This window comes from Elaeis guineensis, chromosome 3 (assembly GCF_000442705.2).
Source record: "Elaeis guineensis isolate ETL-2024a chromosome 3, EG11, whole genome shotgun sequence".
NCBI lineage: Eukaryota > Viridiplantae > Streptophyta > Magnoliopsida > Arecales > Arecaceae > Elaeis > Elaeis guineensis.
The window spans coordinates 108155508-108179478 of record NC_025995.2 but is presented as its reverse complement, the minus strand read 5'-3'; the positions used below and the strand labels follow the sequence as shown (position 1 = coordinate 108179478).

At 34.6% G+C, this 23971-nt stretch overlaps 1 protein-coding gene across 1 annotated transcript; it reads right to left on the bottom strand.

Annotated features, from left to right (window-relative positions):
- Positions 1 to 8962: 8962 nt before the first annotated feature.
- Positions 8963 to 14567, bottom strand: LOC105041068 (ACD11 homolog protein). Its single transcript, XM_010917859.4, has 4 exons — positions 14141 to 14567; positions 12926 to 13098; positions 9468 to 9613; positions 8963 to 9347 (listed from the first exon to the last, which is right to left on the bottom strand). Exons 1-4 carry the CDS (start codon positions 14405 to 14407, stop codon positions 9193 to 9195), a joined length of 741 nt encoding a protein of 246 aa, XP_010916161.1. The 5' UTR covers positions 14408 to 14567; the 3' UTR covers positions 8963 to 9192.
- Positions 14568 to 23971: the final 9404 nt, after the last annotated feature.

The window sequence follows — 23971 nt, the reverse complement described above, 5'->3', positions numbered from 1 at the left end:
ACTTTGAGCTCTTTTTCAAAATAATATAAAAAAAAATTAAATATTAAAATAATTTAAAATCAAATTTTTTTATCAAACTAATGTAAAAGAAAAAAACACCATTTTGAATGGCGTTTCTTCTCTTCCACGTCACTGCTTTCCACGATGGCATCGTCCGAAAAAAAAATAATAAAAAAAAAGAAATGCCAATTGAAATGACGTCTTTAAAAACGCCATTTTGAATAGCGTTTTCAATTTTTCCCACCAAAAAAAAATAGAAAAATAATAAAAAATTTTTTAAAAAATTTGAAATTAATAAATAAATTAAAATTTTAATTTTGATTGAAATTTAGAATATAAAGATTTGAATTTGTAATTCAAAAAAAAATTAATTTAGATATTTATTTTTCAATTTTTTTTAAAAAATGTGAAAAAAAATCTTAAGAAATTTAAAAATAAAAAATATCATAGAAAATTAAAAAAAAAAATTATTAGATCGGATGATTAGAATATAGTCACCCTGCAGTATAGTCACTCTGCAAATCAGATGATTAGAATATTTTCATCATTATCACGTCAAGAATTATTAGATTATTTATACAGCAGTATTCCTGTAGACAAAGAAAAATATGAAATAAAATTGAAATGGAGATCTCCTAATCTGTCGGGACAGTTAATGCAGAGTAAATATATCTTGATTCCAATTGATGACGATGATGATGTCGAAGAAATGCTGACATTTCCTTTGAAATATTCAGAATGTCGATTTTTAGAATTATATATTGAAAAAGAAGATGTACCAAGCTTTGGATATCATAGTCGGTTTTTAACTCAAGCGGATAATAATGTTGGGCCTTCCTCACCTTTTGTAACTCCTATGATACAAACCGATAGTGTTGAGGCCGGTTTTGCAGAACAACATTCCACTACTGCCGGTCCTAGCTGTCCAATTATTCCAAGTGCTGTGGTGACTTCTCCTGTGTCTTCTGCTATGGTGACTTCTCCTTTGGTACAAGTAGTGGTAAGTGCGGGAGACGACACTCATATAGGAAATGATGATTGGGTAGTCGGTGGAATAAATTCTGATAGTCTGGGTTTTGAGTCAGATGAAAATGAAGATGAAGACAGTTGGATGGATGAGGACAGTAGCAGTAATGATGATGATGATGAAGATGTTCAAGCTAATATTAATGTGGAAGAATCTCAACCTCGTTTAAACGAACCTCCATAATATTTTAATGATATAAATTTAGATGATGGTGGTTGTGTTAGTGCTAGTCGAAGATTGAATTCTGACAATCAATTTTGGGACTCTTCGATGACTGAATTTTCTAAAAGTTTAATGTTTGAGAGTAAAGATTATGTAAGGAGAGCTGTTGATCTTTATCACATTATGAAGTATCGGACATACAATGTAGTTCAGTCACATTCGAAATTATGGTCCGTACGATGCGCATCATCAGATAATGTTCAACATTGTAAATGGAGGCTTCGTGCTGCATTGTTGAAAAAATATGGATATTTTCAAATCACAAAATATGAGGGTCCTCACACTTGTTTGTTTACGGGATTGAGTCGAGACCACAAACATGTCAGTGGAAAGATGATTAGCACATTAGTCCGACATATTGTTGAGAAAGATCCCGGTGTTAAAGTTGAAGCTATTGTAACAGCCGTTAATGATCGATTTCAATATACAGTATCATACAGGAAAGCATGGTGTGGAAAGCAGAAGGCATTGGTTGATATTTATGGAGAATGGGAGCCATCTTATGCTAAATTACCTTATTATATGACTGCACTTCAATATGCAAATCCTGGTACAGTTGTTTCATGGAATTTTTTTCAAGCTGTGAATTCTAATGTTCGCGTTTTAAATTATATTTTTTGGACTTTCGAACCATCTATTCAGGATTTTATGCACTGCCGTCCTGTAATTAGCATTGATGGCACGCACTTGTATGAAAAATTTAAAAGTAAGATGTTAATTGCAACAGGCATTGATGCAAAGAATGAGATATTTCCATTAGCATATGCAACTGTCGATGAGGAAACGACTGCAAGTTGGAGTTGATTTCTTTTCCAGCTCAGAACACATATCGTTAAAGATAGAAATGGAATATGCTTAATTTCTGACAGACATCCAGGTATATTAAATGCCATCGCAGATGAGTCTATTGGATGGAGTCCACCACGTGCCTATCACCGATACTGTTTAAGACATATCTGCAGTAATTTCAACACTCATTTTAAAAATGTGCAGCTGAAAAGAGCAGTATGGCAAGCAGGAAGTGCTCATCAAGTTCGTAAATTCAATTTTATCATGGGTAGGATTAGAACAGTGAATGAAGAAGCTTGGAGCTGGTTGTCCGAGATAGAAAAGGAGAAGTGGACATTGGCACATGATGATGGCCTACGCTATGGTGTTTTAACTACAAATTTGTCGGAGATTTTTAACAGTGTTTTACGAGGAGCTAGAAATGTGCCAATTACAGCTTGTGTTCAAATGACATTTTATCGTCTTGTCAAATATTTCAATACGAGGCATGCCCAAGCCTTAAGATATGTAGAAGAGAATCCAAATAATCTTTTTACTCCTCATGTTGCAATTAAAATTGCTGAAGATCAAGTTAAAGCTAACCAGCACCGAGTAACAGCATTCTTACATTGCAGGAGCACCATATCCCAGTAACAGCATTCTTTTTATGATCCATGATATCCCGATCCTCGAAACAGCAGCATTCTTACATTGTAGGAGCACCATCGATCATAGACTATTTTAGATGACGGCGTAAGCATTACAATCTTATTTACTCTTTAAATTTTTATTTTAAAAATCATGTACGTTATCTAATTATTATATTTTATTGCAGGAGCTCAGACATCTTCGTCTACGATGATCCGATGCAGATTTCTGGAGGACAGAGGACATCCCAGATAGAGTGTTAGATTATTTACGATATCTGAGATTTTATGGAGTATATCGGATTGGTCGTATACAGATGGACGTTGGGCTTATTACTGCTTTGCTTGAGAGATGGCGTCTAGAGACACACACATTTCATCTTCCATTTAGTGAGGCGACCATCAGTTTACAGAATGTCAGCATCCTTACTGGACTACCAGTTGATGGAGATCCAGTTACCGGAGTTGATCCCACACTTACCATTCCGGAGTGGCAGGCTTTGTGCTTGCGATTGTTAGGGTTTGAGCCCGACGCACATTTTTTCGATCATTCACGACTCAGGATTGAATGTTTGGATGATCGTTATCGCCATTTTCATATTGCGGATGATGCACCAGAGGAGATGGTGTAGCAGTATGTTAGGGGTCAGGTGCTGCGGTTGTTAGGTGGTGTCCTGTTACCTGATACTTCATCGAATAAGATGAAGTTGATGTTTTTGCCATTATTAGAGGATTTAGACTTCGCTCGTCGACTCAGTTGGGGCAGTGCAGTACTATCTTGTCTATATCGAGCTATGTGTCGGAGTTCCTATGCTGATCAGAGCGAGATTGACGGTTATCTTGTATTATTACAGGTATGTGAATTAAAATTTTTTATTTTTAATATTTAATTATATTTTATATTGGATATATCATTTATTTAATTTTTGAAATTTGCAGATTTGGGTATGGGAGCGTATGCCGACTATCAGTCCATTACGACGACAGTTGCTCGAGATGCCATCAGAGCAGCAGGATCCTGATGTTTCATTTAGACTAGACGGACCATTGGGATACAGGTATCGAAATATTATTTTTTTTATTTAAAATTTATTATTTAAAATTTATTTAATATTAGTACATTGTGAAACAGATGGAACGTTGCATTCAATGTTCATCACGTATCGACAAGAGTGGCACGGGTTTATAGGTGCCAGTTGGATACATTAGTTGATACATCTAGACAGGTAAATTTTGAATTTTTTATAAATATCAATTTACAGTATTCATAATCTATTAGAATTTTTTACTAATTTTTTTTTATTTTAACTATACTATATCAGTTTTTGTGGGAGCCATATACAGATGGGATATTGGCTATACTGCCGCAGATGTGTACAGTTGGACACGACATATGGACTGCTAGGGTGCCACTTATTTGTTTTGATGTGGTAGAGTGGCATCTTTCCGATCGTGTCCTGCGGTAGTTTGGTCAGACTCAGGGCATCCCAGAGCAGTTTGATACCAGCCAGGGACTTCATCGTATTGATCGACGAGGGAGAGCTCGTATTGACTGGCGTATCAGACATGCACAGTACATCGATATTTGGGATGCACGTCGAGATCACATTGTTCATGGTGATCCTATTTTGAGAGGCCGTTCATATACTGATGACTACATGGCTTGATTTTTTAGCATTACAGTGCGAGTCATTGGACAGTCTCAGTATGCAGTTTTTGGATACGAGTGCGAGAGTTCTACTGTACGTCTTTTGGTAAGATTACGAAAATACTTCATGTTATTTGCGTTATATTTCTATTTTATATTTTACACTATACTGACTGTTTTATACTAACTGTTCTATTTTTATTTTATAGACTGATTCTATGTCGGATCTCGTGTTGGATGCTCGTCGTGCTTTATCTACGACTGATAAGGACGAGCGGATTCAGATACTGCGGGAGATGGAGAGAACAAGTTCCGAAACATTGATGGCGATTGGTGTTGATCCACAATCTGTGCACCTTGGTATGGAGCAGTTCGGGCACCAGATATGAGTTATACGCCGTCACCATATGTTTCACATATGCCATCATCGCATATTCCGCATATGTCATCATTCGATGCTGCACAGATGCCACCGCTTTTTCATCCACAGATGGCAGCGTCTTCTTCTTCCTACATCCCCCAGATACCATCACCGGGTACCAGTTGACCACATGAGTATGATACTTTTTTTTCAGATCCATCCGTGTATCCAGATGAGAGAGTTGAACGGGTCTCTCAGTCTGTAGATGATCCGACAGCATCAGTTATTTCTGAGCAGCATGATCAGCAGATCTCCTCCACTGATATAGGGGAGGAGCCATCACAGCAGGAGCAGCCGGCGAGGACCTTCCTGAGAAGGTCCAAGCGACCACGGGCGCCGTGACGTCCTTGTGGGACTTAGTCTTTGTTATATTTGTATTTAATATTTTTACATTTTTATTGTACTATTTTTTTTGTACGTTTGATATTTTTATTCTATTTAATAATATTAAATATTGATTTTATTTTATATTGTTTAATTTCAAATGATTGGATATTATGATTTGTGCATATGGATACAAATACTCGAACGTGTCTCAGAACATTAGGAGAGAAAAAGTTATGCTGAAAGGACTATAAAAATTATAACGTAAATAATAATATATCGAATGTTGCTCTTTGAATTGATTTTGATGGTTATAAACCATTTGAGGGGATTACTAATGATTTTGGCTTAGAAAAAGATTTATTGTATTTCAGGAATAAAATCATAATTTTATCAGATATGATTCTGAAGTCTCAAAAGCAAGAACAAAAGATTTGTAATCTATTGGAGGCAATTTCAACATTTTTGGAAGCGTATTTTGTAAGAAAAATAGGTTTATATTTTTGAGTCGACCCCATGAATCGACTCATGGCTAAAAGGGCTTAACGGTATGCAAAATTTTTGGCTGCCACACTCTGTGAGTCGACCCCTTGACTTTCTTTCTGGTAATTTTTATTTTTTAAATTTTTATTTTTTAAATTTTTTTTTAAAAATTTAAATTTTAAATGACAAAAGTAAGTTGAAAAATTATTCTTTATATTTTTTTACCAACCTTCTGACGTCGGTGGCCAATGAAAAAGAGGGAGAGAGAGAGGAAGAGGGAGAGAGAGGAGGCAGCTCACCGCCGTGCTGTCGGAGAGACGTCGGAGAAGGGAAAAGAGGGAGAAGGGAGAAGAGGGAGAAGGAGAGAAGAAGGGGGGAAAGGAGAAAACGCCGTTCCCTTCGGTATTTTTTTATTCTTTTTCTTTTTTTATTTTTTTTTAAATTTTTTTCATAATTTGTTTAATTATTTTTTTCTATTTTTTTAAATTTATTAATTTTTTTAATGAAGATAGTAATTTGAATGATAATTTTTAATTTAAATTAAAGTTAATTTTTTTATTTATAATTATAATTTCTATTTTATTACCATTTTTTCTTTTTTATTTACTTCTTTTATGATATATTTTTTTAATTTAATTTATAATTTTTATAATTTAAAATTATAATTTTAGTTTTCTTTCATTTTTATCTTTTTGACATTCTAGTACGTAATTCTTTTTCTTTATTTAAAATATTTTTTAAATATTTATATTTAAATTTATTTAGTTATTTAAAATATTATTTTTTATTTCAATTAAAATTATAATTTTTATTTCTTAAAATTAAAAATTATAAAATTTGTTCTTAAATTACAATTATAATTTCTATTCTTTTTCAATTCTATTTTTTCCTTTTTTTTCTTTTTTAGGATATTTTTATTTATTTACAATTTTTTTTTTCTTTTCTTGAGATTATTTTTTAAAAAGTATTTTGAAATGGACAACGTAATTTGAAATTATATTTTTTATTTGAATTATAATTAAAATTCTTATTTTTTTGGAAATTTAATTTACAAATTTCTTTTTTTCAAACTTTTTCCTCATTTTTATTTTTAAAATTTTTTTTACACATTCTTTTAAAAAAAATTTGAAAAAAAAAATCTAAAATTATTTTTTTAATTGGAATTACAAATTCAAAACTTTATATTTTAAATTTTAATCAAAATTAAAATTAAAATTTATTTATTAATTTATAATTATAATTCCTATTTTATTACTATTTATTTATTTATTTTTTTATGATATTATTTTTAAATTTATTTTAAAATTTGTATCATTTGAAATTATAATTTCAATTTTCTTCCATTTTTATCTTTTTAGCATTCTATTACGTATTCTTTTCCTTTACTTAAAATAATTTTTAAATAATTATATTTAAATTAATTTAATTATTTAAAATGGTATTTTTTATTTCAATTATAATTATCATTTCTATTTTTTAAAATTAAAAATTAAAAATTTTGTTTTTCAATTACAATTACAATTCCTATTTTTTTTCAATTCTATTTTTTTCCTTTCTTTCTTTTTTAGGGTATTTTTTATTTTTTTACAATATTTTTTCTTTTCTTGAGATAATTTTTTTACAATAATTAAAAAAAATATTTTTTTAAAGTTTAATTTACAAACTTTATTTTTTGACATTTTTCCTTATTTTTTAACTTTTTAATGTATTTCTTTTTTTATCAAAATTTAATTCAAATTAAATTTTTTTAAGTCACATTTATAAAATACCCTAAAAAAGAAATTGTAATTAATTTAAATTAATTTTATTCTTTTATGATATATTTTTTTTAATCTAATTTATAATTTTTATAATTTTAAATTTTTATTTTAGTTTTCTTCCATTTTTATCTTTTTGACATTCTATTACGTATTTTTTTTCTTTTATTTAAAATATTTCTTAAAAAATTATATTTAAGTTAATTTAGTTATTTAAAATATAATTTTGAATTTCAATTACAATTATAATTCTTATTTCTTAAAATTAAAAATTATAAACTTTGTTCTTCAATTACAATTATAATTTCTATTTTTTTTCAATTCTTTATGTTTTTATAAAATTTTTTTAGGCTATTTTTAAAATTTTTTTGAATCTTTTTAAAATAAATTAATTTTAATTTGAGAAAGTAATTTGAAATAATATTTTTATTGCAATTAATCTTTAAAATTTATTTTTTTTAAATTTTAAATTATAATTCTTTTTTTATTTAAAAATTTTAATTTTTTAATTTTTTTTTAAAATTTTTGGGACAAGTATTTGGAATGATGTTTTTTAATTAAATTTTAAATTTTTATTTCTTTCATATTTCTTTCTCTTTTTTTTCATTTTCTATGATAATTTTTTTTTATTTCTTAAGATTTTTTTTCACATTTAAAAAAAAAATTAAAAAAAAATCTAAATTTATTTTTTTAATGAATTACAAATTCAAATCTTTATATTTTAAATTTCAATCAAAATTAAAATTTTAATTTATTTATTAATTTCAAATTTTAAAAATTTTTTCCCATTATTTCACGATTTTTTTCTTTTTTTTTGTGAAAAAAATTGAAAACGCCATCTTGAATGGCGTTTTTAAAAACGCCATTCAAAATGGCGTTTTTAAAGATGCCATTTTATTTGGCGTTTCATTTTTTTTTTTTTTTTGGGACGATGCCATCGTGGAAAAAAATGATGACGTGGAAGGGGGAAAAACGCCATTCAAAATGGCATTTTTCTCTTTTACATTAGTTTGGTAAAAAAGTTGGTTTTTGAATTATTTTGATATTTAAATTTTTTTTTTTGTATTATTCTGGAAAAGTACTCTTTCAACTTTCAATCCCTTCCATTTTTTCCCCCTTTCCACGCATACTGGTATATGATAAATTTCTAATAATATTAATTTTTACATGGAATTAAACTAAAATATTTTTTAGAAATTAATAATAAATTATTAGATCATTTATTCAAAGTAAAAATTAATGATTACTGTAGTATGATATGATATTTTAATTTGATATATAATTTAGAAGCATCTAAACTGATTGAAATTTAGAAAGAACATTTTAGCAAAAGCGTGTTTGTTTCTTTATGATGGAAGATGGTACCTTCATTAGCATCAAAAAGATGATGTAAATAAATTTGACTGTCTAAAGAAAAGTTCATAAATAATTATCACCATACATGGTAAGATACTTGCCACATGTGGCAAGGTGCGAGGATTAGATTTCCAAGGGCATCAGCCATCATTTGGGCCCCCGTATATATAAATCCTTTGTTCCGTGAGCAGCCAACTCAATCTGCTACTCTAGTCTAAATGCCAGCTGAATAGATATAGAGTAGAGAGTGGGAAATAACTCGGGCAATGTGATCCATCAATAGCAAACATGTGTGGCAACAGCTATCACTGAAGAAGCAAGCAGCAACTATGGTTCAGTGTCGTACAAAATAGTCCAAATTTTACAGTAAATGGTACATATATTTTACATTAAATCAGGGATCTAAGAAAAAATAATAATGAATTAGAGATGTTGTGAAGCAGGCTCCCAGTGACAAAAACTATTGGGATTGAAGCGCTCCAATAGATGATGAATTGCTAACAACACCCTTAAAAAAAAAAAAAAACATTTTAGTCACGTCACCAGTCTAAGCTAATATTTCTTGAAAGGAACAAATTGTCGATGTATTCTATAATGGGACTACAAGCGTCGATATATCTTCTCATTTCCTTTTGTACAGAGCTTTCTGCGGCAAGAGTGGAAGCCCGTGAGGTGTCCAATGGACAGCCAAAATCTGGAATTTGTATACAAACAAATTAGCTGGCACAAGAACTACTGAGTTGTTGAACTGCAGTACAAAAATGAATTAAATGTCAAAATGATTTATAACTATGGAAAAGTGAAGCAAACCAACCAGTTTCATTTAACCTCAATAATAGCTGTTCCCTTGTGGGAAGAGTACACATCCCCGCACCAACTGCCTTCCTGACTGCCCAGGTGTGAAATGGTGCACAAACTTGTCCATAAGCAATTGAAGCAGCCTCTTTTAGTGAGCATTCACTGGGAGAGAAACATGACAAATAGACAAGATCAAATCCAAACTTACCCCAGATAAACCAAGGGCAAGAAGAATAGTATGGTGTTGCAAAAGGCTATTTGTAATAGTGTATGCTTAAATGCACAGATAATTCATCATTCCTTGTATGTAGGTGAGTTTTATGTCAACCAGGAGCGACAGTCTCATGTACGTGAGCTGGTTACATGTAAACAAACATAATGCTTTAATATAAAGTATGAAAACAGTTAGCATTCAGTACACGAAAACTGTGGAGAGACTCTTATGATAGTCATATAGCTATAACTACATGCCTTTTGAAGTAGAATTGCTCCAGTTAGTGTCTTGGAACAGAGTACAAGATTGAAACAAATTGCATGACAGAAAAAAAGTACACATCAATCTTCAATACCACACTGGAGAAGTTAACCTAAATGTTGTGGACAATACCAAGCATTATCACTGTATACACTGTATAGAGAAGTGTATCTTTTGGCTGTTATCCTCTCACCCTCCTTATGTGAAAAGCGCTCAAGGCACACCATCGATCCCAGTAAATCTGGGGAAGGCGAACCGGCATGTTTCATTATCACTAAGTACCGACATCAGCAGCCCTCTCTCTGAGTAGATTAAATCCAATGAAAAAAAAATTGTCTTACTTCATCTCTGGAGAGGTTCTTTTAATTTGTGTTGTCTGATCATTGGATTAATTAAGTTATGTCTAAATATCAAATCCTAAGCCCTTCCTTCTCAGACAAAAAACTAGTGCTCAAGTTGATCATTTCATCAAATCTTCACGAGTAAGACTAAGACTTGGAACAGGAACTCCTTTCTTTTTCTTAGTTTTTTATTTTTTGCCTATCAAGCATTCCTTGAAACTTCACTCCACCTTTTATTAGTTGTCCAGGAGATCCATAGCACCAATCATTTGGTGAACCCGAGCCTATTTATTCTTTGTTATCTGTCATCTTGTGTTTGCTTTCTAAATGATCTAGGAGCCACCCTTTTGTAATGTTGCTTTTCATCTAAATTGTATTCATTCATAGTAATTGAGATTTGAAGGAGTAGTCTACTTTTGATGGCCTGATGGCCCGTCTCTCCCAAGCCTGCTACATATCCAGTAAATTTGGCAAATTGGAATACCATAGGATATTATTTACCTAATACAAAAATAGAAGTACAAAGCATAACTTTTCATGCTTTGTTTTTTCTTTTTATAATACCTCCAACAGCTCAAACTGCATGTATTTATGTTCTGTTTGACTATTTTCCTTTCCCTCAGTTAGAGAAGCCATAGCCTTCCCATTTAGAAATCTAAACCACTAACTTTCCATTCTTGCAGATCTAAATAGGTGGTTTTGTAGCATTTTGATTGAGCAGATTTAGTATCTAGCATTAAATGCCTCTTGCACCTTTGCATTAAAGTCTTATGCCTGAAATATATCCAGATCCACCAATCTCTTAAGTCACCTACTTAATATGTTTACCCAATCAACTCCCTTTTTACAATTTTTCGAATTTTGTCATCATATTCGGATTCACACTGCGTGTCTAAAAATATATGAGAGAACTGTAATACATTTTCTAATGGTTCATGAGAACCAGCTGAACAAGGAGCTATGTTCTAACTACCAAGTAATCCTTCGTAATTTGTTTAATTTTATGCCTAGCATCTAGGAGGTGCTTCCTCTGATGAAGCATTTCCTGCTATCTTGCTTTTTAATGTATCACATTTTGCAACTTAAAGACAGTACCAATACCAGATGCTATTCCATCTTAATTATTCACAAAGTCATCTCTTGCATATTGATTTTCCTACTCATTGCTGCCTCTAATGATTCCAAAAGGGTACTTTGCAACTATGAATTCTCAAGTCTGTCCAACCAAAACTGTTCTAGTAGATAAATCTTGCTTAAGCAGTAGTTCTTGAGAACCCTTCCAGTCATTCTATTTCATCCATGGAATGGAAAAATAATATGCTTGACATTTACAGAAAAAACCCCGTTCAGGAGAAGTTTGGGCAAATGACTAAAAGAATAACATGAATTGTAAAATCCTTTTCTTCATGCATTAAGTGCAAAATTACTTCCTTACTTTGCCCATGAGCTCCCTTTATAATATGACAAGTTCCTCCACTAGTGGCATGCCACTGATATCTAATGCATCCTGCAAGCCACATGGATACCAAGGCATTGGATTTCATGCATTACTATCAGGGACTGATCTACTCTTATGAAACTCACATGTTTTTTGCTACCTGTAGATCCAGAGACAGCAATTCATCACTTCCTTTAACTTTTTAATGTGGTCATTATATCACAAATGTTCCAACAACAAAGGCCAGCTGATTTACACAAATGATTTGTGATGGCATTCACTCCATACTGGTTTGCACCAGTCCCTTGACATATGAGCTTATTCTGGATCTCTTTTTGTTAAATAACATATATGTATCATCACTGACAACCCTTATACCATGAGTCATTCATACATACACCTTCTAGGGATCCATTATAGCATACCACAGCATTTAACCTCTATTGTACAATTTTGTCACTTGGAAGTACAATGAGTCATCACTAGCATAACCCTCGCATCATGATCACTGCCTGCTTCCGTATACTCAATTTCATTAAATAGCATGATAGTTGTTCATTTTGACAGATGTTAGTGTTAAGACTGTTCAATTTGTCCCCGCATTCTTTGTGTGGACTCAAGCATACACCACAATGTGTTTAAATCAAGCCTCCAACAGAAAGCTTGATAAGTATGACTCACTAGCATTCCATTTATTTAACTGAAACTATCATTATTTGCTGTCCTTTCTTAGTGTGATTGTAGTTATGCACTTCCTGTTAAGTTTTGCCCAATATTGTGTTTCATTGACAAAAAATATATAAACATTTGCACTACTTCTAACTTCACCAATAATATTCCCCAACACTTGCTGACTGGTAGGAATTCAACGTTGAATGTTGAAAAGCGGGGATTCTTAGAAATCAGCATATAATATTGTGTACCACACACACACATGCACATCTATTATTTTAGAAAAAATTCAACATTTAGTTACACATGTACAACTTGATAAGGGCATGGCTGATGTAATTTTATAAATGGTTTTGTTCCTCTTAACTGACAAATAGACTTAGACAAAACATAAAGGTGGATTGATGTCATGCTCCAGCTAGTAACAGAACCCAGACAAAAAGATCGCATGCAATGAAGAATCTATTAAGCAGTATTTCCTCCCAGATGAAAATAAGTAGATAAAGAAGGAAAAGGGCAAAAGAAACTGTAAGGAGTGCAAGACATACTCAGACGACAAAAATCTTTCAAACAAAACTTTGATGAGGTCAAGACCTAGCCTGACTCTACGCAAATTACGCGAATGGCTTCCTTGCTTTCTTACTGTATCACATTCGACATCATGGTCTAGGATATTAGTTAATGTATCATACATCTTTGATGCTTCAATGAGGTCATTTACCTGAAAAAATTAATCAGAACAAAATTTATCAGTTCAATTTCAAAGTTGAATATTATTGAATACAACTGAGTAGAATGAAGCACCAAAATTCACCCATAACAGTAGGATTATATTTATGGCCATGTTCAACTCAAAAGTGGACTTGATGAAAGCAAAACGCATGCAAAAGAATGAAACTTGCTTCTCAGTACTGCACATAAATAGTCTTACATTTGCTAGTTTAGATTATAATAAGTAATTGTGGTACAATAATTTGAAAATTTTATGAAAAAAGCAACTGATTATTGTTTGCTTGAAGTCCTTGTACGATAAAAATCAGTTCCCAGATTCATAAATGTTTGAAGAAAAAATAGGGGTGGCCCAATCATCTGCCATTATTTATGTTTAGGACTCCATTGTCGGCAAGTGTGGCATTGAGAATTGGGGCACTAGATCTATAATCTGATGACCTTTTCTTAAAAAATAATCAACCAAAGGCTTACAATGAGCAGATGTAGTTCCCACGTTATGCATAAAATCAGCATACAGTTCTTCAATGAGAAGATCATAACACTTCTAAATCAGTTCACCATCATTCTGTTCTCAATTGGTACAATTCCTACACTTCTTCTAAGATGCACATTCACTTACCTTGCTAATAACTATTACCAGCGTATGCCATTGCTTTGACATACCTAATTAACTATGTCATTTGAAATTTAACAATCCAAGCAGACAGGATTTTTCCAGGCTTGCTAACTTCTGTTGCACAATAGCTAGTCTAATGCGGGAAACAAAATTTTTTGAACAACAATAACTCATGATTGGACAGACACAACAAATTGGATACTAGGCCAAATCCCAAAGGTGACGCTTCAGCTACTGCCATAATTGCAGTATTCTTTCCATAATATCACCAAATCAGACTCCATAAATAAATAAATAAATAAATAAAAACTTCTTCATCATTAATATCAACGAAATATCATAATTTCAGAAAAACAGACAATAATTGGCAAAGATTTATGAGGTGGAAAAGAGGGGAGAACACAAATGGTCCGACCTTGGAGACGTACTCCATCTCGGCGAACTTGAACGCGAAGCCGAGGCAACCAAAGAGGACGGAGACGAGAGAGCACGCATTGGAGAAGGCGGAGACCTTGAGGTCCTCGGAACTGGTCTCCAGCGACCTCGCTAGCTCCTCGAAGGCCTCAGCCACGGCTGCTAGGGGAGTCCCCGACTGGGACTCCTTGAAGGAGGAATCGGTGTCGGTCTCGATGAACGAGCCAAAGGGCGTCGACAAGCAAGACTCCATCTCCTCCCCCAGCATCGTATGCCGCCGGAATCTTCTTCGGTGTATGGGGAGATAGCCCAATTGGGATGGGAAGAGAGAGAGGAGAAGAGATTGGGCAAAAACTTTTCCTTCCAAAGTTTTCGGAGTCCACCGGCGGGTGGAAACAGGAGTCCAAAACGCGTTCCGCGCGGAGAAACTAAACAAGGCTCGAAATATTTGACGGACCAGGTCCCGTCTCGTGGACCGTTCCAAACCCGGGGCACGTGTACGATGGATGATAGGAGGAATTCTCATCTCCGTTTCCAAATCCCGGGGCACGTGTAAGGTGCAAAATAGGATGAACAAATACCTGTTTGCATCTTAAAAATTTTAAATAAAAAAGGGTAACGTGGTAACATGTAAGGACTAGTCTTTCCAAGCTTTTCCTACGGAGATGGTTGGACCTGAGAAGCATCCAGTTGCGTACACTATCTTTCGGATGTTGCGTACATTTTCTTCCAGTTGCGTACACTATCTTTCGGGATGTTGCGTACATTTTCTTCCGGCAGCGAATAAGCCTGATTGGGGTTTGGTACGCGAAGTCGTTAAATCTTTTTCCCACAAAAATACAGTGGTTAGAGCGAGTCCCCGCGCCACTTTTAAGTTAGGATTCGAGATGTATCTTTTGTGAAAAAAGAATGATTGGTCTCGTTCCGCATACATCTCAAAACACTTCTAATGTTTATTCATCCATCTACACAAATCTTAAAACAATCAACATCCAATCCTATGATGAATTTGTATGGACAAAGATGAATCATTCTGTCACACGGAAGATGCAACCATTTCCCTTTAAAGTAATCATAAGCAGATTTAGTGAGATCCATTCCAATAAATAATAATATAAAATTCAACTGATGAAAAGTAGATAATAAATAAAATCAATTCGAATTTATTACCCACGAGATACTTAATTTAAGCATATTTCTGTCAAATCTATAATCATAACTATTACCTTTAAAATCAGCTTGACCTCAATGCCGACCAAGATGGATGGCTGAGAAAGATCAGTGGATTGATTATTGAGGTCGGCAAAATCAGGTTAAGCTTGTTGTTGATCTCTGAAACGAGATAGAAAAACTGAATGATAGTGGTTGTGCTCGAATGAGAGCTCTTGCATTAGATCTAACCTAATACAACAAAAACAACTAAGTTCACTTATTGAAGAGTATCCAACAGGGACCTTATATATTTATGTTAGGTATTGATCTCAAGAAATAGCGGAGTTTTGAAAAGGGCAAGTGGCGGTGTTGCCATGGAGTCGAGAGAACTTATCTAAAAGTCTTCCGAGTGTGTTTTATATAGACAAAGTTCAATACCTATTGTCAAGCAAATTCATTACGTATAGTAGCCGTTTTGATAACAGCTTGCATATCTTACTCGCACGCCGCACACATAAAGAAACTACACATAATCATAGGCTGACATGTCACCAACTAGAGAAAAATTTGAATTTTGAATGGCTTTATACGTACTTTTTTCATCAGATACATGATGGGCTCTTATTGATTAGTCTACCGCATCGATTGTGGGTCATCGATAACTTTTCGATATTATCTCAAACAAATTCGTTAGCTTTTGCATTTTAAATGTACTTATGATGGTTCATTTCAAATATTTTATTTTTTTTAAATTTACAATTATACATAAAACAATGGTATAAATTTCTAATTCATGAAATAAAATTATTTTATTAAATTAAAAATACGAGTTAGTTTATTGATAAAGTTACTTAATAGTTTTGTTTGTCGTAGGATTGTCATAATTATGTTATATATCAAAAAATAAAAAATAAAAATTGTGCAACAATAAAAAAAAAAAGCCTACCAACAAAAAATAAGAAAAAAATCATTAAATTCATCGACTATTATAGAGGATCTGGTTGCTTGTGTCCACTTATTTATTTGCTCATTTTTTGATAGGGAAAGAGGGCCTATGCTCCTAAAAAGGGCTTCTTCTTTTTTTTTGACAAGCGAAACAGTGCAAAGCATTAGCTTATATTAAATACACCAACTAAGAATGAAAATTCTATAATTTTAACCTGGACTATTAACACTATGGATGTCTTCATTTTCTAGCCAGTTGGCTGGCCAATCATATTTCCAAAAGATACATCTCAAGAAAATGATGCTAAAATATAATGAAAATCATGTATATAAAATTGTGAAGGATTTGTAACCTAGCTAACAACAATATGAGTATTGTTACGGTAGTACCTTGAATGCCTCGAATCTGACGTATTGTCATTGATACCTCTGATCGATGGGTTATCTACGTAGTCGCCGATCCAAGCGCAGAACTAAAGTATATAGAACAGAGCCATTTACCTCTGATCTGTTGCACGGATTATTTGCCTCGGCCAGCTTTCTATAGCCTCAATCGATCAACTTCCAGGCATGTGCTACAACTGTCCATTTCGAGTGGATGGGCTCAAGCATAACCAATTCTCTTGATTTTATAGGAGCAATTGAGAACTGAAATATCTCGTCTGCTATGACATATTGAACGGTTCTGCAATCTCGAGATTGCACGATTTCACAGTTGTTTAACCAGCTATCCGACGACATTCTTTATAAATCACCAAAGTCCCAAGGACCAAGGTAAGTGAAGCAATCCCTTTCAGAGAACTTATTGCTGCTCCCTTTGTTCTCTGAATCTGACTTGACCGTCGAAGGATCCTTGCAGGAGCGAAAATCTCATGCCTGGACTTCTTTTGCAGGTCACTCCAGTACTCCCTGTGCAAGGACCAGACGTCCACCTTCTGATCCAACGGTAACGAGCAGCAACAGATAGAGAAAAAGTCTAACCTTCATTATGTCAGCAAAGCGAACATCATCTCGGCTCTCCAACACCGTCGCCTCTCGTCAGGCGGAGAGCCAACCCAATAGCCAGGCACAGCCACTGGGGATGGAGACTTCTCTGCCAACCCAACCAACGATGGTCACGGCGGATCAGTTTCAACCCACTTTTTTAGCAGATTCAAAATTTGACGGCCACTATTCAAGCGGTCCAGACTATTCTTGCGCCTCCTCAGATGGTGCCGTAACCTGCTCAAGCTGCTCCTGCACCTCCCTCGATAGTGCAATCGGTGGTTCTCTCGGTGGCACCATCGATGCCTCTTGCGATGGTGCCCCTACTATAGCCAAAGCCACGTGTACCTCTTCAGAGCCCAGAGAGAAGGCAAACTCACCAGAGCTGTCCCAGGGCTAAGCAGCCGACCGGGCGGCGATCTCCTAGTCCGCAATCAAGGTATGATTCAACCCCTAGTTGCCATTCTTAGCAGTATTTCGAGGCTTGCACCGTTCGAGATCTTGCCATCGAAAGATGATTTTGGACACTCAATAAAAGGATAAATAAGAAGATTGAGAATGCTCTTAACAATAACTCTTCGGCACAGCCTTACGAGGGTTTCAATAGTGAGCCACCCTTTACTCCGAGGATAGTGCAGGAACTACTTTCTCGATACTTCAAGTTGCCTTAGCTCAAGGTCTACGATGGGACCATCAATCCCATTGATCATCTGGAGACTTTCAAAGTGGCAATGCTCCTCTAGGGGGCATCTGATGCCATCCTCTGTCGAGCATTTCTTCCAACTCTTAAAGGGACGGCTCGACAGTGGTATTCAAGCTTGAAGCCAGCTTCCATCCACTTTTTGAAGGAGCTGTGCTAGTCTTTCGTCGGTCACTTCGTTAGCAGTCGACGACAACAGAAGCGATCCGATTATCTCCACACCATTAGGCAGAAGGAGGGCGAGTTGATCCATGCCTATGTTAACCGTTTCAACACGACGACCCTAAAAGTCCACGATCTGGACCAATTGACCGCGATGGCTGTAATGATGGATGGTCTACTGAAGAGCGACTTAAAAAAGTCATCGACTAAGATTTATCTCTGAGACTTTTCGAACATGCTTATTCATGCGGAGAAGTATGCCCGCACGAAGGAGGCTTTTGCAAAAGAGACCCCTGCCAATTCTGTGGCGATAGGGCAAAGTAAGGAGTATTCTTTGAGGCGAGAGGAAAAAACTCGCCAGCACTCTCGATCTCCATTCCAGAGGTAGAAGAATGGGGACTCTCAAAATCATCGATCTCGAAGTCCTCAGAGAAGGGATCGACAACCCTTACCTCCTAGGCATTATACTAACTACATGCCTTTGAATATTTCTAGGGGAGAGATACTAATGGAGATACGAGCCGAGCTGCCTGAACCTCCAAAAATACGGATGAAGCTAGAACACCACCGCGACCCAAATAAATATTACTTCTACCATCGGGAGAATGGCCATGATACTGAAGATTGCATTCAGCTACGAGATGAGATTGAAAGGCTCGTTAGACAAGGGAGGCAGAATCACTTTGTTTGGAGGGCAGCACCTCAACATTGACCTCCAAGAGCTCAACAGCCGCCTCCTTTGCCTCAGCAACCGTTTCCTCTGCCTCAACCACAATCGGTATCGGTGTAGCAAGATAGGTAGAAAATGAGGGGATAGGCGATAGTACAAGATCGACCCATCCGAGAAGAAATCTATATGATAACTGGGAGGTCATCCGGTTCAGCAGAGCTTTCGGACGTGAAGAAGCTGAGGCTCGGAGATGAGCACGAAGATGTTATTACTTTCACTGAGCGGGATGCAAAGGGTATGCTTGCCTCGCACAATGATGTGGTGGTTGTAACAGTGAATATCACTGGCTTTAATGGCACCATGTATTCATTGATAATAGAAGCTCAGTTGATATTTAGTATTTCTCTGTCTTCGCCCAAATGGGCTTTACACCAAATCAGCTAAGTAGATTTGATACCTCGATTCAGGATTTTTTCAGGGGTTCTATGATCCCGAAGAGAATGATTAAGCTGCCCATCACAATGGTACTGCACCAAAATGGATGACGATCCAAGTCAATTTTTTGGTGGTCAAATTTTCTTCAGTTTACAATGCAATCTTGGACCATCCAAGCTTATGGACTCTAAAGGTTATTGTGTCAAGCTACCACTTGATGGTAAAGTTTTTAACTCTGAATGGAGTAGGACAAATTAGAGACAATAAGGCCATGGCTCGACAGTATTTTGCTGCTAAACTTCAAGCAAAAAACCAACCATCCCAGGTGAGGGTCCAACCTGAACTTTCTATTGGGTTAGATGCCCAAGATGATCTGTTCGAAGAATGAGACCAACCATCTGAGGACTTCCTAAAGATTCCGTTGAGGAAAGAGAATCCCCAACAAACAGTGAAGATTGGCTCACACCTAGATGAGGTAACAAAGTGTCGGTTAACTGCTCTTTTGTAGAAAAATGTAGATCTTTTTGTTTGGTCAGCTACAGACATGTCCGACATTGACCCTGAGGTGATGTTCTATCACCTGAAGGTGGATCCAACCAGTCGATCGATGAAGCGAAGAAGCGAAGCTTCACTCCAGAATGCCATATCTAAAGAAGTGGATAGACCATTCAAAGCTGGCTTCATTAGAGAAGTAATATACCTGGATTGGCTCGCGAATGTTGTTCTGATCAAAAAGACGAATGAAAAATGGTACATATGCATCGACTTCATCAATCTGAACAGAACTTGCCCCAAGGACAGCTATCCGTTGCCTCAGATAGACCGAATGGTGGATACTACTTCTGGACATGAGCTTGTCAGCTTTATGGATGTCTTCTTCGATTATAATCAGATCCGAATAGTGCTTGAAGACAAGAAGAAAATAGCCTTTATTACTAACCTGGATTTTATTGTTACAGGATGCACTACAAGAAAAGAATATTTTTATGATAAAATTATTTACGACGTAAATATTTTCATCACCACTAATTATATTCATAACGAAAAAAAATCATCATAAATAATTAAATATTTATGATAAAAATAATTTTTCATCGAAAATAGTTGCCTATCAGTGATGAAATTTTTTTTATCATAAATATATATTATTTATAATAAAAATTTTTATCATAAATAATGCATCATTTATTTTAATTTTAAATTTTTAAATATTCATGATAAAAATATTTTCATCATAAATAATTTAGATATTTATGATGAAAATTATTTTTTCATCAAAAATAAGATTATTTTCAATGCAAATATTATCGACATCAATATTTAAAAAAAAAATTTAAAAAATTTAAAAAATATATATTATTTATGATAAAAATATTTGATTGTAAATAACTAAGTATTTGAGATAAAATTTTTTTTTATCATAAATATTTGATTATTTATGAAAAAATATTTTCATCGTTAATAGTTAAAAAAATCAAAATTTAAAAAAAATAAAAAATTACTCATTATTTGTGATAAAAATTTTTATCGTAAATAAAAATTTTTTAAGATGAATTTTTTTTATCATAAATACTTGATTATTTATGATAAAAATATTTTCATCATCAATAGTTAAAAAAATTAAAAATTTTAAAAAAATAAAAATTACTCATTATTTATGATAAAAATTTTTCATCATAAATAAAAAATTATTATGATGAAAAAAAAATATTCATCATAAATACTCTATTATTTATGATAAAAATATTTTCATCATCAATATTTAAAAATATTAGTAATTCTAAAAATCAAAAGTTACTTATTATTTAAGATAAAAAATTTCTATCATAAATAATTAAATATTTATGATGAATATTTTTTTCATCATAAATACTTTTATTTATGATGAAAATATTTTTATTGTCAATATATAAAAAAATTAAAAATTTAAAAAAATATAAAATTTAAATTTTTGATTTTGTATAAGGCAACTGCATCTTTTTTTGTAGCAGCTGTATACATCTTTTGTCCTTTTACATAGTAAAGAAGCAAATATGAGTTATGATCCAGACTAAACTTTTTATATGAAAAAATTATATAAAAGTGGATGATATTCATGTATTAGAATGAATAGATCTTTTTAAATAAAATAAGCTATACGTTTATTTACGATATAAAATTCATCTATTCACCATTGTCACTGTTACTAGTGATATTAATGAATCTTTTTTATAGAGTATTTGCCTTAAGCTGTATGAAAAGAGCCTCCTTTCATGCAGAAACTATATAGTTAAGTAGCACATTCTAACATGACTTCTACGATCTCGAAAGGTACCATGCTTTTTGCATCGATCGACGCTCAAATGTATCTCTATAGGAATTTTAATTATGAGAAGACAAACGATACGAGTACTCATCTTTCTAGCAATGCAAAGCATAAATATGAGTTTGTACTTTATAATATAACTTACACTATCTGCAGGTCTGCTTTGATTCTGGTTAATTGTTAGATCTTTGATGCCCACATAATTTCTTTTGAATTTCTCAAGCTCGATCCTCACATGCATGTAATATACGAGCTTCTGGACTTCTAACTTTCTATCTCTATCCTATCCTCCAAGTCTCAATCTTGATGGATTTCTCTTGCGATCTCAGAATCATCACGATATTCTCATACTCCGACTTTCGAAATGAGGACTCTAAGAAGAAGACGAGTACCTTAGAGATTGAAGACTTCAAAGCTATCGATCTCCCATAGTGCCCATTCCATTGCGAAAGTCAAAGAGCTATTCTTATAACAATTATTAGCGACGTAAATTAAATTTTTTATCATAATTATATTTTTTTATGTACGTAATTTTTTTGAAATTTTTTTTTTGAAAAAAAATCATAAATTAACTATTTATATAATTTTTTTATTAATAAAAAATTAATTTTTTTGATGAAATTATTTTAAAAATTTTTTTAGATCAAAAATTTTTTAGATTAAAAAAAATTAATTTTATTTTTCATCATGAATATTTTTTAATGTCATTTTTTTGTTAAATTTTTTGGATAAAAAATTTTTTTGATGAAAAAAAATCTAAAATTAATTTTTTACGAAATTATTATTAGAAAGATATTTAATTATTAATGATGTAAAATAAATTTTCATCGTAAATAGTCTTTAAATTTTTTTATAAATTTTTTTATGAAAATATTTTTATGATGTAAATTTATTTTTCATTGATAATCATATTTTAAAAATATTATTTTAATCAATTTTTGTGAATAAAAAAATTTATTAATGGAATTTCTTTTATTAGCCATGAAAAGGTATTTTTGTCGAAAAGACCATTTTAAAAATAATTTTTTATAATTTTTTTGAAGAAAAAATTGTTAGTGGGAAAATTTTTTTTTAGGTGGTATTTATTAGCAACGGAAACTAGATTTTCGTCACTAATAGTTTTATTAACGATGAAAATTTTTTTTCATCATCAATAATTTATTTTTAGACGAAATTTTTTTAGAGAAAAATTTTTTTTAGTGAAAAATTTTTTTGACGAAAATTATTGATGATGAAAATAATTTTCTGTTGTTAATAATGGTATTAGCAATGAAAATTTTTGTTGCTAAAAGTTTTGCATTAATTAGACTCCAACTCGACGTTCCTTCGCGCGAAACCCTCTTCCTCCCTCCTCCCTCTCTCCTCCCCTCTCTGAGCTCTCCATCTCCCCTTTCCTCTTTCCGACCAAGCTCTCCCTTTCCCCTCTCCCTCTCCAAGCTCTCCACCCCCCTCTATTTCTGTCGGCGAGTGCGTCTCCACCGTCACCGTCACCGTTGCCATCCGCATCATTGCCGTGGGCTTCTCTGATGCCGCTGTTGCCATTCGTTGGAGGTAAGGGTTCTTCCAATCTTTTTTTTTGGTTGATCGAGCCACTGAAGGGCGTAGGGGGTTGCGGGGGTGGGGGTGGGCAGTCGGGGATGACATGGGGGCCAAGGGTTCGAGGGGTAGAGGGGGTTGCTGGGGTGGGCGGTCGGGCACTACATCGGGGCGGGGAGGGGGGTCGGGGGGCGGCCAGGTGTGACACGGGGGCGGAGAGGGGGCGGTGGGCGGTTGGGGGCGACAAAGGGGTGGAAATGGGGTCGGTGGTGGCCGTGGGCGATACAGGGGCGGGGAGGGGGCCGTGGGCGGTCCGGGGCGAATGGGGTTGGGGAGGGGGTCGACTGGCGAAGGGGGTGTAGGGGTGGGGGTGGGCGGTCGGGGGCGACACGGGGGCGGGGATGGGGTCGGGGGGCGGTCGAGGGTGACACGGTGGTGGGGAGGGGGCCATGGGCAGTCGGGGGAGACACGGGGCTAGGGAGGGGGTCGCCCAGCAGACGACGGGATTGCATGGGTGGGGGTGGGCGGCACGGGGGCGGGGATGAGGTCGGGGGGCGGTCGGGGGAGACACGGGGGCTGAGAGGGGGCCGTGGGCGGTAGGGGACGACACGAGGCCGGAGAGGGGGTCTGCCGGGGAGGGAGGGAGTCGGTCGGGGAGGGAGGAAGGGAAGAGAGAAACGAGGGAGAAAAAAGAAAAAAATAAAAAAATAAAAAATAAAATATTAATCAAATATTTATTATTTGATTAAAAAAAATAAAATTTAGATCATGATCTGAATTAGATCGAGATCGAGATCCGGATCGAGATCCTGATTCGAATTAAGATCTAAATCGGGATCTGATCAAGATCCGAGTTGGGATCTGGATCGTAGGGTGTTGGAGAGGATGGTGGCACCGCGGGGGATGGGTTGCGAGGGGTGGGTGACCGTGATAGCACTGCAGG

Bases quoted from the DNA above. Each gene is read 5' to 3' on its own strand.
- LOC105041068 (XM_010917859.4), bottom strand. From the start codon at position 14,407: ATGCTGGGGGAGGAGATGGAGTCTTGCTTGTCGACGCCCTTTGGCTCG. The intron at 13,099-14,140 runs GTCGGACCATTT...TAATTTTTTCAG, and splicing joins AGATGGAGTACGTCTCCAAG to GTAAATGACCTCATTGAAGC. The intron at 9,614-12,925 runs GTATGTCTTGCA...TTTCTCTCCCAG, and splicing joins GAAAGATTTTTGTCGTCTGA to TGAATGCTCACTAAAAGAGG.